Here is a 17,340-nt window from a genome sequence, read left to right on the forward strand (position 1 = left end):
CAGCATGGTTCATGTTTGTGCACTGTAGAGGGGGAATGTGCAGATGTAACCCTGCAAGCACCACCTGAAAATAACCAAACATGTAACAATGCTGAACCAAAGTGTGCATAAAACACAAACACATTATTGCAGTATGGCTCCTGCATATTGAGGCACTGTCAGTCCCAGACTGGAACAGTTGCCCCCCTACTCCATCCCCATGGTCCACCCAATCAGGTAATAAATCATACCCAAGATTTCAGCTTGCACCCTTGTGTAAGACAGAATTCCCTCACACACCTGAAGCATGACGTCCAGTTCACTAATACATTTAGATTTTTGGCATGTAGTTGACTATTATCCAGAGAGACTGACAGTATAAGAACACCATTTCAAGCAACTGGTGGTGAAAAGTCTGAGGACAAAAGTGATTTGCAAGAAATGTGGCTGGGTAGGACTGAAACGGACTGGGCCTGGGTGTAAAGGTTTGTTACTATGCATTTGAGGCAGGGCAGTGCTCAAAAACAGCATGTGTACTGAAGAAATATCAGGTTAAAAAAAATACGAAACAGTAAACCTGCCAGCAGTGGAGAGATGTACAAAGGTGTGGTTATATCACGTGAGAGGGAACCTCTCCTGAGCGAGCCGATTAGCGCCATGCCCAAAAGACTGCCTCAGCCCCACCTCCATGACCCAGTGAGCCCCAAGAAATCCTCTGCTAATCTCACTCCAACCTTGCCTCACCTTCCTCTCCCCTCCCCCTCCCTTTCAGTCACCTGTATTGTAAGTAGATCCTGAGCCTGTGTACTGTTGCTTCGAGGGGACGCTTGTTTTTGTTTTTATTTTTTTTTTCTTTATATCTTCTCTTGTTTTGCTTTTGGTGAAGTTTTACCACCCTGACTGTCTTTAAAGGAATACGGATGTCTTTTCACCTAACTTCTCCTCGATGTGAACATTTCGAGTTCACCTGATGAAATCATGCGTCGTCTTCTCTACGCTCATGTATTCCTATGCTGCCTGAGTGTGGCCCATTCCTTCTGTCCATCGCAATGCACCTGTGTTTCCCATGGACAGAACGATGGAACAGGAACCAGGTATTTATACTTTATTTTACTCCGAATATACAGTTAGTATACCCGATATTACTGGAAATGCAGTTAATTAATTTATCTTTAAATGCCTTGGGTAAACAAACCAAGCAATCAAACACCAAAAACAAACAAACAAACAAACAAACAAAAAACATATCATGCAACTGCAAATGCAGACTTTTGTTTGTGAAACAATGCTTTACAAATCCTAATTATTCTAGGAGTTATTTTAGTAATGCTGGGCTGTTTGACTGACCAGCAATGCCCAAGGCAAATTAAAAGCAAAACACAAAGTAAAAGCAAAATAAAGCAATCTATCAGAACCTGTGGCTCTGATTTAGTCAGATGCCTTTTCTGACAAGATTTTAGCCCTTCCTCTGCCTAGCAGGCAAAGTCAAAGCTAATAACTACCACCACACAGAAAATGATTGATCATTTGGATCACTGCAGGTGGTGGAATATTGGGATGAGTTCTTGTCACTAATGAGACAATCATATTAAATTTAAAATATCCCAATTTAAAAAATTCATCATGATATTTCCATGGCCTAAGACAATTCTGTTTGTGTTTGTGTTTATGAACATCACAACTTTCTCCTGCAGCAGAAAACCATCAAGATTTTAAGCTGTGAAGTCATTAGGTTGTATAGCAAGAGCTGCATCATTGATCATAAATGGGACAATCATTTTGTTGAATCATAAATCTTTGCCACAGACTCATTTTCCTGATTTCCAATTAGTGTTTGAGATCACAGACCAAACATCTGTCGCAGCTCCCAGAATTATAATGAACAAAGAACCACTTCCTGATGGGTCAAGATCAAGGTTCTTTCAGTACACTTCCAGATGGCTACCACAGAATTTTGATTTGGAAGTCATGAAAATGTGCAATGCAAACAGTGCATGTGGCACAGGAAGTTGGCATGTTTAGCATGGCTGCAATAACATTGTTTCTGCGGCAGCCATCTTGGAGTGCACAAGTCAAACGACCATTCAAAGGTGCTGACCATAAAAGTATGGTCAGTCTTTTCTTTCCAGGTCTGGGGTCTAATTATTAGACAAAAGTAAATATTTGATGATAAAAACAACAATAAATGAATTAATAAATAAATAAATAAAATGAAACCATGCATCATGGAATAGAGAGACTACTGAAACTCATTATGCTTAGAGAAGTTAGGTCTTTAATTTGCCAAAAAAAAAAAAAAAAAAAAAAAAAAAAGGAGAAGCATTATGGAATAGAGTGACTACTCAAATCCATTATGCTTAGAGTAGTTAGGTTTTTAATTTGGGGATTTACAGGATTGACTGCATGCCAGGAAACCATACAGGTCAGTGCCACCTGTCACACTGTGAAAGGACTCCAACAGATTTTCCTTTATTTTTACCATACAAATAGAGATTGCACATGCTCAACCCTAAATACAAAGGAAAAAAAATCTCAAAAATTCTCAAAGCCAAAATTCTTAAATGAATGTGTTTTTGTTCAGTAATTGCAAGGAACTTGCCTCGGCCTTGGCTACATGGCCTGCAGTGTCATATATAAATATATATATATAAATATATATAAATATATATATATATATATATATATATATATATATATGTATGTATGTGTGTGTGTGTGTGTGTGTGTGTGTGTGTTATACATTTTAGAACAATTTTGCAGGGGTGTATTTTAAGAATAGTCTCTACAGTATATGGTACAGGCTCAATGCGTCCCAGGTGAACACCCTTTAATCAACTTATATTTTCCTTTCAGATCTGTACTCTGCAATGACCCAGACATGTCTGATATCCCTGTAAACGTCCCTGTGGATACAGTCAAACTTCGTGTTGAGAAAACAGCTGTCCGGCGAATCCCAACAGAAGCCTTCTACTACCTGGTGGACCTACGGTACCTTTGGATTACCTACAATTCCATCACCACAGTGGATGCTGGAAGTTTCTACAACCTCAAAGTGCTTCATGAGCTGAGGCTGGATGGGAATATGATTTCTATATTCCCTTGGGAGTCACTAAAGGAGATGCCCAAGCTGAGGACTCTGGATCTCCACAACAACAGGATTACAAATGTTCCCCTAGAGGCAATCCCCTATTTCTTAAATATTACCTACTTGGATCTATCCAGCAACAAGTTATCCAGCCTGCCCTCTGATCTCATGGATATCTGGCCCCCCTTCAATGGAATGCCCGTCTCTTCTAATACCTCCCAGAAAACTGTTCTAGGTAAGGGAAATAGGTCTGTCTGGCTAAGCTTTAGGTTTGGGCCAGGGTTGGACAACAAATAGTAGGAAGTGCCTCATCAACAGAACCTGTCTCCTCCTACATACAGTCCCTTGTGAGCCCTGAACACTGCCACACCCCAGAGGTGTGATATCCTGTCTATCCTGGGAAGATACTAAATTGACTTGCTGGGTCTGCATACCTGCCCTACTCTTCCTCTGATTGGATAGCAGCTGCTGCCTTTGTTAGTTAGGCTGGTTTGGGTTAGGGTTGGGTTAGGGTTAGCCAATCAGAGGCAGAATAGGGGTGGGTCTTCCCAGGTTATGTAGGCCCAGGAAGCAAAATCACTGGTGAAGAGGTGATATATCGCAATGCAGAACAATAACATGGCTTTGTCATTATTTGTTTTAGCATTTAGGACAAGATTTTATAGCCTTCATAGCTGAAGTGTTTTACAATGCTGAGTGCATATGTTTGGTGCTGTTCTCCCTCATTGAGCATCTGAAAATGCAAGTGGGTAGGGGAAGGAGATTAGGGGTGCTTTAATATCCAAGGGGTGGGGAGTTTTTCCTCCAAAACAAGTATGTGGGCTGGAGAATGTTTTTAAAGGCAGACATGCAGCATGCTATCACATCAAGTAGCTGTTGAGTTAATTGATATTGATTGTACTAATCATCCAATCAACTCTCCACACATATATTATGGTCATTTTGTGGTGGGAGCAGTGAAAGCCATTAATAGGTAAACATATTTATACTGCCTAACTATACCAATATAATGTTATGTTGGGGTGAAACTCTCTTTGGTTTGTAGCTGCATATGAACAGATTTAATTTGATGGATTCTATTGAACAAAAGTTAAGGAGCTGTTGAGTTTTGATACTAAGGATTATTTATTTTAAGATATATGGAGGATACACAAAGGTCCGAAGAGGTTGGCTGTTTGGTTGCTCCTGCAGGGGCAGAGGGAGGGATAATATTAATAGGCTGTTTAAGGGCAAGCTAGTTAATCCCTACCAAAAGAACTGGCTCTATGCACTTGGATACTTGAAGGAGAAACCGGATTAGGCTGTAAGAAAAACACTGCACATGCGCAGAATAGATTATAGCTTCTTTCGTATAAAATAAAGGCATTTCTTGTTATTTTTATGTATTTATTTTTTTGTGTAAATCGGTTCACCCATGTATTGTTAATTATGACTTCATTAAGAATAAATTATCTTTACAACCAGTTAAACAATTTAATAAGACTTTGACTTACCAACTTCAAAATTTTCACCTAAATATATTTATAATCTAGTGAGTACCCTACAGTAAACCATACAAATGATAAAATACTCAAACTTGAGATGTTAACCCTGTGTTACAAACACGGCCTACAGTATGTACAAACTGCTCACAATCTATTGATGCTTGTGCAAACAGAAAAGCTGCTGGAAATACTGTCTTACCACAAACTAGAGGAAGACCAGAGCCAGCTTTAGTGCTTTGCCACTGTTAAGACAATCTAATCTGGTTATGGGGTTTTTGTAGGCACTAATGCAATGATCTTCCCGTTAAATGCACTAGAAGTGTTTGCAGTTGTTTGTAAAGGAGCATATGTGACATGAATTTCTAAAACACTTTGAGTTCATTAACATGAAAAATGTAGAATGTAGGGGACTGAGGTGGTAAAAGCCATCAGTCATTTTGTTTAACGTTTGCTGAATTAGTCATTTTGTTGTCAACCTAATATTGTCCTTTCAACCATTTTATAAGGTGTGTGTTTTAAAGTGTTTGTTCAGCACAAACACTTTAAGAAACCATTTAAAGGGATATATTTTGACACTGGACAGGCGAGTCAGCAAACAAACTCAATTTAAACAGTACATCTCACCTTCTCATCATCAGGTCTTCAAGATAACCCCTGGTACTGTGACTGCAAAATCTCCAAGCTGATTGAGCTTTCCAAAATGTCCGACACACCAGTGATTTTGATGGACATGTTCCTGTCCTGCAGTGGACCTGAGAACCTGGCTGGTGTCCTATTTCAACGAGCTGAGCTAGACCAATGTGTAAAACCATCAGTCATGACTTCTGCGACCAAGATCACATCTTCTTTAGGTAGTAATGTACTCCTGCGTTGTGATGCCACAGGTTACCCAACACCAACCCTCGTATGGACCAAATCAGATGGCTCACCTGTCAACAACACTGGTACAGTACCAAGGCTTTTAAGTTTTTTGAACTGGATAAACAATGAAAGTAACTTCAAATTTACTGTGCTATTGAATATTTGTTTTCTATTGTACAAGCATGTAGTGTCGTAGTGTAGTATAGGGAGAACTATACATTAAGGTGCTTGTATGTATCTATCTCTCTATCCATAAAATGTCTGAGGTTTCCCAGTCTCAACATTCATTCTCATAATCCTTTTAAAAACACATAAAGAAATTTTTTAATATCTGGTGTATGTGAACTTTTGTGTTCTTTTTCCACTCTACAGTCCAAGAGTCTCCTGGGGAGGGTGTCCGATGGTCCATCATGAGCTTGCATGGGATATTGTACAAAGATGCTGGAAATTACAGCTGCAAGGCTAAGAATTTTGCGGGCAATGCAGAGGCCATCATTTCTGTCTCAATAGCTGGCGCCTTCACTACTACTATCCTCCCTTCCACACCCAGTGCTGAGACTGGAGCAGAGACCCAATCCACAACACTTACTACCCCAACTGCCATTCCCAGTACGCCCTCTGTTGCATCTACTGCCATGCCTAGAATGCAAACTACAACACGTGCTATCTCCACAAAAAGGAAAACCACGCCTAGTGATGGTCTACAGACTAGCTCAGTCAAACCTGCAAAGGTCCAGCAAGGAAGTAATGGAGAAAAGCTTGCAGCACATGAAGAGAGCAATAAGAATGATACATCAAAGTCTGTCAAAGACCTAAAGATTGTGGAGATAACATCAGATAGTGCAGTGTTGCTCTGGACCACAGATGGTTTACAGAGTGACGCCCCACTCACAGTTGTGTATTCGCCATATGGTGAGGATGACAGCAAGAGTACAGTGGAAACCAGTGCTGGTAGTGGCAAAGTGCTGTTGGAGGGACTGGCACCTGGGCTGAGGTACTCAGTTTGCCTTGTGACAAAGGGAAAAGACCCTTGCATTGACTTTTCTACTTTAGAAGTTGTAGAGGATGGTGGGCAGAACCAGCTGTTCATGATCATAAGTGGCATTGCCTGTGCTGTGGCTGTGCCTCTCATTGCCTTCCTGCTCTATAAAATCATTGCTCTGTACTGCAAGGGAAGTACACCTATAGACGAAGAGGAGCTTGAAAAAGAGAGTTATGTCAAGTTTGAGACAATTTCAATGAAACAAAGGACACTAAACTCTCACCCAACCGAGCTTTGGGCCCGGCGACAGACTCAAGAGTCAGAGCGGATGCTCCTATGCTCCAGGTCGAGCATTGACTCTCAGCTGACCTATAAGAGTGACAGTTCCAGGTCTGAATATCTCTGCTGACACAAGGAATTCAGACCTGTCTGACAGACTCTATACTAGTAACATTCTATATTAAATGTACTTTATATGCCTTTTATGACAATGGTAAACAATTAACTATTAACAAATCATTTATAAATCTTTATAAGCAATTAGGAAATTGTTAGTGGATCCGTGACTTGGTAAGAAACATCAAAACAGGTATAGCAAGGTTACACACATTTGTGGAGCTGTGTAGCAATAATCTGTTGTAATTATCTGATGGTTTAAAGCAATTTTTATATTTAAGTTATCCTATAACAAATGATTCATAAAGAAAACTATTAATTTATAAAGATTTATATAATGATTTCTAAATGAGTAACATACAATGTTACCAAAGAAAACAAAAAACAAACAAAAACAAACAAACAAAAAACTGGCCGTTGTTTGGTTGTCCAAAAATCTGTTTTGTCACAACTCAGTCAATATAATGACTGATACTTTTATTTATGCAATTATTATGGAGCCTTACATTTGGTGAAAAAAATTCAAATGGTTGTCATTCCAGCACAGAATTTTTGTTCAACTTTGCATAATCTTGCAATCATCCAAAAAAGCTGTCAGTAATGTTTGTGGTGTTCATGATGCCAAAAGTTCAGTGTGTCTCAGACTTAAAATTTACCTTTGAATACCATATGATGGTGTCAAGTAATACCAAATCAAGAGCTATTTATAGAGTATGTATGAATGATGCTATGTATAACTATATGTAAGGGATAATTCATTACATGGTGCACATTAAAGACTTGATAATGCACCCTGGAGTGGATCATCCCACTTATACCATGGCCACTTGCCAGATAATTAATTTAGGGAGTTGCATACTCTGAAAATAACTATTTTCTACTCACACTATTTTTGTACAGGTCCGACAGCCAAATAATGCCAGCAGCTCAATCAGTTAACATTATTCAACCTAAGCCACAGCCCTGTAGGCATGTGGAATTTGGCAAAATGGATTAAATATTACACATATCTACAAAAAAAATGGCTCAGCTAGTTTAATATTGGTGTTAAAATTATGCCAGTGTTAATTACTGGAAATAATCACAACAGATTTGAAGCAATATGTATTTTAAAAACAGGGTGGAGTGTGGTGGCTGATGACTAACCTAGTCAGCCTTGCACTTCAGTTTCAGCTTGTTGCTGTGGTTAAACACGTATGAACTACATACGCATTGCACACTTTGAACGCACACCATCCAACCAATCATAAACAAGTGTTCAGCCAGACCATGGTATTAAGATATATAAAGTATCATTCACTGCTTATTTATACCATCATGGTTCCTTCAAACTGATTGTTGCCTTATTCTACATCTAAGTACTGTTAACCCATGTGTAATAGAGTGTTTGACTCATCCAATACCCTTTGCCAGTTTCTGTGTGATGAAATGTATGTATTTGTCTATAAATGGAGTTGTACATTTCTTTTTAATAAATTGAAAACTTGTGAATTTAACCTGTGTTATACCACATTATCCTAATACATAAGTGCACAACATTCTCACTCAAACTCATTAACACTCTCTCTACTAGGGCTGTCCATAAACAAAGAAAATCTAAGATGTCTAGGCTAATTGTTATAGGCATGTTCAAGTAATAAAATAGTCCATTTAATAGATTAATAGACAACCTGCTAAATTTAAATCTAGCGTTTATCAGAGGATCAGTACATACTCATGAATAATGTTCTAGTGTAATCGTAGTTTGTTCAGAAAATAAAAAAAATAAAGATAAAATAATAATAATACTAATCAATACAAAGCTGATAAATGAATAGCTGACCAATTGAAGAATTCTGGATTAACTTGTTTGGTATCCATGTCACTCTGAATTTATGCCTCAGTGTTTGCTGAAGTAATAATGTCTTCTCTTTCTCTATCAGCAACGGATTTGTGCCTTTTCTGTGCTTGTGCAACAGGTGCAGCTGAATCCCAGTGGCAACTGTGTCTCCATGCACACAGTGCTGTCCTCATTACGTCTATGTCTTATTGCAAGTGAATGTATGTGAATCTGGATTTGGTGCTAGTGCTGGGAGGGAGGTGCACAGACGCCAACAAAATAAGTGTGCATGATCAAAAATGCATTCGACAAAAAGTAATACTCAGGGTTATTCAATATCAGTAAAATACAGAGGATACTATTCTATACGAGTGTGATCATTGTAATCTGTGGATTTAAGTGAGCATGGAAATGTATGGAGGGATCCCATATGTGTGTTCACTGAGTTGTGAACAGGCGAGTTCATCCTGCAAATCGATGGGTCACGGTTGTCATGGACTCTCAACAGGGGCTGCTGTAAATCCCAATAAGATAATGGGTGGACCTGGAAAACTGTTCCCATGGATACCTCCGTGCCACCAGCTGCATGAGTCCGCGGCGCTGTCTAATCTGTCATGCCAGCTGTTCTGTTATCATGGCAACAGCCAGGCTGTTTCAACAAACAGATTGAATGGACTGAGAGGCAAGGATGAAACTGCCAGTTACACAGATGGATAGATAGACTAGACAGATGGACAGACAGACAGACAGACAGACAGGCAGTTAGACAGACAGACAGGCAGTTAGACAGACAGGCAGGCAGTCAGACAGACAGACAGATGAATAGACAGACAGAGACAGATAGAAAGATACATAGACAGATAGAGAGACAGAGAGGTAGATTTCTTTTACCCTCTTTTTTCTCTACTACACCACAGTGGCCAAAAGACTGTGGTTCTCAAGTGCAACATTCAGCCGGGGCAATTAGAAGCAAGACACTTAACAGTTGCGTCACAAATCTCTTAGCAACCATGCCTGGTGCCATCACAGAGACCAGTGGAGACTTGGCTGAGCACACAATGGCTAATATACCAAAAAAAAGAGAGAGATCTTGAAAAAAAAAATGCTGTGGGGTTGGAACAAAGCCATTCAACAATATAAGTAAAACAGAATAGTCTTAGGTGGATTTGTCTCAAAATCTTTTTTTTTTTTTTAATACAGCAGGCCAAGCTCTTTAAGCCCTCACTCATCTAAAAATCATTCTAATTAATTCATGTTTTTCTTTGTTAGCTCAACACCTAACCAGAAGTGTAATTGTTCATGTTAACAAGAAACTATTATGCAGTGTTCATGTCAACTCAGAACTCTGACAAAAATTCAAACATAAAAAAAACTCCATTATATTACTCCAGGGGGAATACCAAAATGTATACAGCAGTATTATTTACTTAATTATGAAACACTCTTATACTGATTCAGTTCTTACCATCAACAACAGGCAATTTTTTTGTCATTGTTCTGTGTGCTTGAACATCACTTGTACTGAAATGGAAATCAGAACTGTGAAATGATACCCACACTTCCAACTAGTAATTCCAAGCTGGCTGACCATTCACTTTGTTTATGAGTAGTAGCTGAACTATAAATCTTGATTTTGACCTCCCATATCATGTGCACAAGTTATAATGAAGTTACACCAAAGTGCATCTATTAATTTGCACTGCTGTGGTACAATAATGTATCTTTTTATTACACTTGGTCATTGGTCATTAGACAGCACATCTAATATTTTATAATAAAGCACATTGTTGTGTAAGCATTATGTATCTATCATTATGTAATATATTACATAAACTATGTTTGCCAGGGGTAGCGCAATTGCTAACATTAAATAGGAAATAATGTTTCTGAACTGTTTGTACAAGAGATTAAGAAAATTAGGAAACTGAAACCACACTTAAATAAATTGATATTTAGATCTAAACTGTATGTAATCACCCTAAATGTGCATGGTGCTGTACTGAGTCTGTAAATGTTACACGATTATATGTCTCTGCAAATGGACGATGGCATATTATATCATAGCATGATTTAAAGCAATAAGTCACAAGGCCATGCTTTACAATTGTTTTAGAACAGATAAGAGATAATCACAGTAATAATGTTGTATATTTTTTATCTTTACTAATTAATAATTTAACAAATATTGAAAGGTTTTCAGGCAGTAGCGCATGAGAGGGAATTAAGTGTAAATTAACAGTTATGCAGCCACAAGTGCATTAATCCAGGATTCTACTTGTCCTTTATTTACTTATTTATTTTAGTTATTGCACCCAATTACAAATTAGGCCCGGAACTATTCCTTTTGTAAAAATTAGAGGCAATGAAATTAAATTTCTTGACTGCTGTAGTATATAGAATCTTGTGCCCTTGACACAGTCTGGACCCAATGATTCAAATGCATGTGTCACTGTTGTATATCACACTAGTAACCTGAAGTGAAATTATAGACACCAACATTTTCATTATGATCTGCCAGGGTGACACTGTGGGAAAAGGGCATTGCCCTCTAGACTGCTAACAGTGGTTTCCCTTTCATTATCTGGAGACAGAGTAATTTTCTCATCCATTTAAATCCTCTACTGCTCCTCTACAAGGTTACTGGTGACGTTGTTGCTGACAATATGCTAGTCATGGAGGGTATGAATAGAGGTTTTGGTTTCTGGTGTCTGTTAGTTGTTCTCCTAGGCAAAAAGAGGACAACAATTTAGGGATGATCGGCTCCACTCCTCGGTCGTTCTCTATAGATTACTCATTCTTGTCGATTCCCTCTGGGAGCCAGATGAACTTCTACAGGAGACAGTCTGACACACACTCGATTCACATTCACTCACTGGACACTAAACAGAGTGCCTATTGTGAGTGTGGCCTGTGTAAACTGTGTGGATGCGTGTATAAAATAATATTTATTAATTGTGTCTTAGTTTGCAGAAGTGCCAGAGGTTCATTTATTTCGGGGAGAAAAAAAAAAAAAGTTTTTCAGGGGGATGTTCTGTCCAACAGTCTTGCATGCCATGTCTCTCTCTCACACACACACACACACACACACACACACACACACGCACACACAGACATACGTATACACACGCAACAAAGGACACGGGTCAGGGGGTGGAGTGAGGGCAAGATGCTGTTATTCTCTGGAACCTTTCTTTGCCCCAGCCTCATTTCTTGAATATTCCACATTCTGCTTCAGACACTAAGTCCTGCTTAAAGAAATCTTTTCTCCAGTGCTGGCCTAGGATGTGTAAAATTTACCACGGGGGTGTCAGGAATTTCATACTTTGCTTCCAAAACAGCCAAGCAGCCTAGGGGCCAAAGTGAGGAGTGAGCAAGATCCCATACAGACAGTTTTGGGGTTGTAAACTGCACTGGCAGGATAACCCTCCACCATCTTTTTTTTTTTTTTTTTATTTTGTTTTTGCATCTGTCTTTAGCTTAATTTCTTTTGGGATGTAAAGCTTGTCTCTCTCGGTTGAAGCCTTGGACAAGGATGCCAACAGTTTATCAGCGACCGTTGCTTAGCTTTGGGGAATTGCTGTGTGCCAGTGCTGACTGTGGGAATGCCTGAGAAACAGTGAAAAAGTGCAGCTCCCCACACAGGGACGGGGCACAAGATTATGTTGGTTGTGACGATCACGGCAGTGTTGATCTATTTTATGGTGCAAAGCTCTGGAACCTTGGCCCTTGGTACAGCATGCTGGGATAAGCACCTTTCAGGAGAGGGGAGCAATGGCAGCTGCGTGGGTAAGTTTGGTTGACACCTGTCTGATCCAGACCAGGCTTAGTACTAATAGAGGTGATATGGAAAGTACTAAATGCAGTATTGGATAGTGTACTTTAAACAGTATGAGGTCATCTTGTTCTTAAACCACATGTCAGTATCAAGTATGTACTGTGTTCCTGGCTAGCCTGTTGTATCTCTGCAGCACCATTAACACAAATTCCTGTGCTTAGCAAATAAATAGATTTTCATTCCAGTCCTGATACAATAAATAAGAAATAAGACAAATCCACAAAGTACAGTGAGCCCTTTTTGATGAAACTGTAGAGTGATATGACACTTTAACTCAACAGATGGACTTGGCCTGGCAACAAACTATATTTACTTGTTGAGTACAATGTAAAAGTAAACTCAAATGATAAAAGTACTGCTGATTATTATTGTTTATGGCTTAAACTGTTTTAAAATATTTTTATGCACACACACGGAGTTAACTACACTGTACACATGGGATCAAGATATCATATCACAGGTGCAGTATGAGTTATATATTACATCCTCACATCACTATAATGTTTCTTAAATGATTCACATCTGTTTTGGGGGGAAGTTCAACATTCCAGATGCACTTAAATAAATATAAGTTTTCTTGATACACTGCATATTTGGCTCTAAAGTGACTATGACATATTGACTATGCAATATTTGACTCTAAAATGACAGCAGGTCAGAGTGAAAGTGAGCAAAAGAAACTTGGCTGACCTGCCAATGCGATGCACTGTATGAAAGTCCAAGGTGGCCATCACTTGTGTGGGTGTTGGTCATTCAAGTTGAAGCCCACATCTTTAGTGGGATGCCACAGAGATATACAGGCTTACAGATTTATATCACTGATGCCAAAGATGTTACTTTCTGTGATTGCTCAGTTGACTGTGAGGCCAGTTGGCCTTATTGACTGTAATGCCTTTATCAAACAAAACAAAAACTTTGTAACAATGTCTTCTTTTAGCCTATATAGTCAGCACAAACTGATGTTACAGCTTTGCTCTCCATGACGCTGAAGACAATAGGCAACCCCCTTTGGATTCAAGGAGTGAAGGGAACTGATAAGAGGCTTTGAATGGATGATCTGAGAGACCAACTGCTAGAATAGGGACTCGAGTTCTGTTATATAAGCAGGGGCTAGGCCCCTGCTTACATAACATTTGTAAGTAAGCACTAACATTTTGAAATCAGTTCTGAATTTCACTGGGAGCCACTGGAGGGAGGCAAGAATTGGGGTAATGTTGGCCTAGCAACTAATATTTGCTAAGAGTCAAGCCACAACATTTTGCATCAAGTGTAGACGTGCCACAGTGGATTGATCAGTACATGTGAAGAGAGTTTCAGTAGTCTAACTGAGGGAAATCAAGGTGTAGATTAACAATTGACAATAACACTGATTTGATTTTTGCTATATAAATCTTAAGATGAGTGTTACTAAAAGGGCATATTTAAGCTAAACCTCCCCTGATAATTGATGATAATAGCAATAATAATAACAACAATAATGTGATGTTGTACTGATACTCCATCAGGAAATTCTCTCTTCACCTACCTCCTCCACAGAGAGATCAGGATAAGCTACATAACAGAATTCTTGGACTTGAGTGAGATATAGTGTCTCCCTAAACATCACCAGGGCTGAAACATATCAATGCAAGAGTTTGAATAGGGGTCCTCTGGTTCAAGAAAAGCGTCCCTACTCCCAGTGCCAACATGCTACCTTAAAAAGAGCAGCCTATCCTGCAGGAGATGTCAACCATCTGTGTGAATGCTATTCTAATTTTGTCAGCAAAGACATGGTTTAATGTTCCTTTGCATCTCTAATATTAGATCAATATGTTTCTCAGCCATGTTTTACAATACATTTGTTGCATTGCTGGGACTATTTATGAGAAATTCTGTTATGACTTTTATGGCAAAATACACCTGCCTTAGCAGCCTAAATCAAAGCATAGAACTGCATCTCAAACCGCCTAACTGAGACCCAGAAGATTCATAATATTTGCCCAGATTAAACTCTGATATGGTACACAGGTAACCCATGAAGCAATTAATCAAAACAAAAATCCAGCTGCAAACACACTGACAGGGATTGGTAATTTAAATTGCATTTCTGATGCTATTTTGTTGTTGTAGGATTTCATCACATTTTTCTGTTGATAAATCAATTGCAATTCATCAATTGCAATGCACACTGAGAACAGCTGCAGAATGCAACAGCACAGAGACAATGGAACAAAATGGCATGCTGGATTTCTCCTAGTATGTTAAACATTGCTGCAAATCAGTGAGTCTACAAACAAGACTCACCCATGGTAGCTAAGCTAAGAATATCTCACAGTGATGAAACTGAGTTGATTTTTGGCTAGTTAGTCACAGAATAATAAAATACAACTTCAAATAACAAAACAGCATGAGAAACACAATGCACACCGATACCCTCTTTTTAAAAAAAACAGCCTTAAACATACTGGATTTTTGTTTTTTTGAAGTGCGGTGTGCACTCATCCAGAGCAAACTGACCTCATCACCATTAGATCCTCCCTACTTCCCCCATCCTTTTGGCACAAAGTGATCAGGCTAACCAAGATGGTAAACATAATTGGTAAACCTGCCGTATGCAGTCTCAGAATCAGAATCAGAAATACTTTATTGAGCCCCAAGGGGAAATTGGATAACTGATATGTTATAAAATTTCTGGGTACTAAAGTAAAAAAAAAATGTCAAACTGTTACCCCTTGCTGCCATTTGGGGCTACATGTGCAAAGTTGCCTAGTGCAGCTTCAACAATTCATTCACAGCCGAGTCAACCAGGTTATGGACTGGAGGTCAGACTAAGCAAACCAAGACTGCCACCATCTAACCTTCCCAAACATACTGTCTCAAACAGTTTCCAAGAAGATGTTGGTTAGCTCTTAACTACAATCCTCTGTCAATTACAATTACATCCAGTTAACAAGCTAAGGTCAGAAACCAAGATGGCCAACCTGTGAACTTGTCAAACAGTGATTCATCACAGAGCATCCTAGCAACACAGCACTAGTGACTGGACTGGGATCTCAACCCAGACAGTTCATCGCCTTGTTTGTCTGGCCTGGCTCATTGCTTCATTGTTTTCCTCATTCCACAGTGCTGGTGGGCAGTATCCATGGATGCACATGACAATGTTTTGACACAACCTATTAACATGCTAGACCAGATTACCTTCTTTCCAGGGTCAATGGAAAACCAACATAGATTTGTTTTGACCTCATGGCCTGGCTTGTGAATTGCGCTCAAGAGTGAATTACTGCTATGGATGGGAAAATATTAGCATGTTTCACACATTGAGCATGAATTTGGCACCAATTCCATTTACAAGCATTTGTTCCTCATAATTGTTTTTGAGTAATTAAGTATGAGAATGTTTTTGCTGAAAATATCAGGGAAAAATATTGTGGATAAAAACAATTAGCTATCACTAAATATGCTCATCCAGGCGTACCTATGTTCAGAAAAATAAATATGCCTCAAATAATCTGCTACAAGACTCAAACAAGATTCTTCTTGCAAAAAACCCTGTTTTTTTTGTTTTTTGTTTTTTTTAGACAACCTTCAGTCATATCTGAGGATTTTCATTGTGTAGTGTGAGAGCTATGTGTTGCTAAGGGATGACTAGTCTATTCAAAAGCAGGCTGCCTTGAACTTCACCCCATTGTAGCCATGAAAGTGCTTTCTATCAGATATCAATGCACTGCAATGTGGCACAAAGAAGGAAGCTGCAGAAATTGAGATGTTAAATGCTGTCATAGTTATGTGTCCATCCTGCTGTTATACTGAGAACAGTGACAATGCTGTGTCCTTTAAGACCGCGGTACCCACATGCATCAAAATCATTAACTGCACTATCTTAACATTGGCACACATTTGAAGAGTGTCATTCTAGAATTAGTTGTGAGCTATTTAAAATAAATAAATAAATAAATAAATAAAATAAAAAACTGTTAATGTAACAGAACAAGATATGTGCTGTCAGTGAATGGCAACACAACCTGAATCCACAATGACATCTTGTGCCTAAAGTATGTCTCTAATCTGGTTCAACAATTTGCAATGTGCATACATTATTCCTTTTTTCAACAATTTCCCAACAATTTGGGTGTATTAAATATGGCTGCCCTTCAGATCCCCCTAATGTATTCCACAATGCAAAGGTCTGACAAAGACACATCCTCATCTGCTGCTTACTAACATTAGTGCAACCCTCATCACATTCACAAACTGAAAGTGTGACCTGATGGTGGCACTAGCGGAAAGATCATGTCATCACCAAAATCAACAGGGTTCTTCCTCTAACGGTCATAAATGGGCTCAGGAAATTTGAAAACGATGTGCAAATTATCGTGTTCACAGGCAGACATGTTCTGCAGCAGTGTCAGTCACGGCAGTGGTCGGGGTAAATTCATAATATCCCCAAGCTGTTGAGCTGGGAATGCAATTAAAATAATAAAAGGCTATGTTGAAAGGTACAGTGAGCAGCTCCATCATTGGAAAAGAGTCAACAACCCTACAAACTAGAGCTGCTATATTTTATAAATATTGAATGAAGCACTGCAGGTAATGATTTCATTTTCCTAAATGGATGTAAGCAAGAGCATGTTGAAAGTGAACTCATTTTTTCACAAATCCAGTCACTTGAGCTGAGGTTTAATTCATGTACTGTAATCTAAAAGGAGATTATCTATGCATATCATTCAAGTACAGCCTGAATAAACAGATACAAGGACTGCTTTGATGATAAGGTTATGTTCAGTAAAAATGAGAAACACACGACTTAAAACCTGTCTTGTACAAAATGGTTTACGGCGTGAAAGTAAGCCAGCTTGCAATAATCTCTAAATTATTAGTTATTTTATGCCACATGCTATTACTTTTGAAGATGAAATG

At 38.8% G+C, this 17,340-nt stretch overlaps 1 protein-coding gene and 1 long non-coding RNA gene across 5 annotated transcripts in view; one reads left to right on the plus strand and one right to left on the minus strand.

Annotated features, from left to right (window-relative positions):
- Positions 1–17,340, minus strand: part of LOC115367083 (uncharacterized) — a 71,049-nt gene that overhangs the window by 21,312 nt on the left and 32,397 nt on the right. The gene's annotated exons all lie outside the window — the stretch shown is intronic.
- lrit3a (info leucine-rich repeat, immunoglobulin-like and transmembrane domains 3a) lies at positions 749–8,283 on the plus strand. The gene is made up of 4 exons (XM_030062792.1): positions 749–1,073; positions 2,833–3,299; positions 5,187–5,492; positions 5,782–8,283. The coding sequence occupies exons 1-4, from the start codon at positions 958–960 to the stop codon at positions 6,798–6,800; spliced, it is 1,908 nt and encodes a 635-aa protein (XP_029918652.1). The 5' UTR covers positions 749–957; the 3' UTR covers positions 6,801–8,283.

This window comes from Myripristis murdjan, chromosome 10, assembly GCF_902150065.1.
Source record: "Myripristis murdjan chromosome 10, fMyrMur1.1, whole genome shotgun sequence".
NCBI classification, from domain to species: Eukaryota; Metazoa; Chordata; class Actinopteri; order Holocentriformes; family Holocentridae; genus Myripristis; species Myripristis murdjan.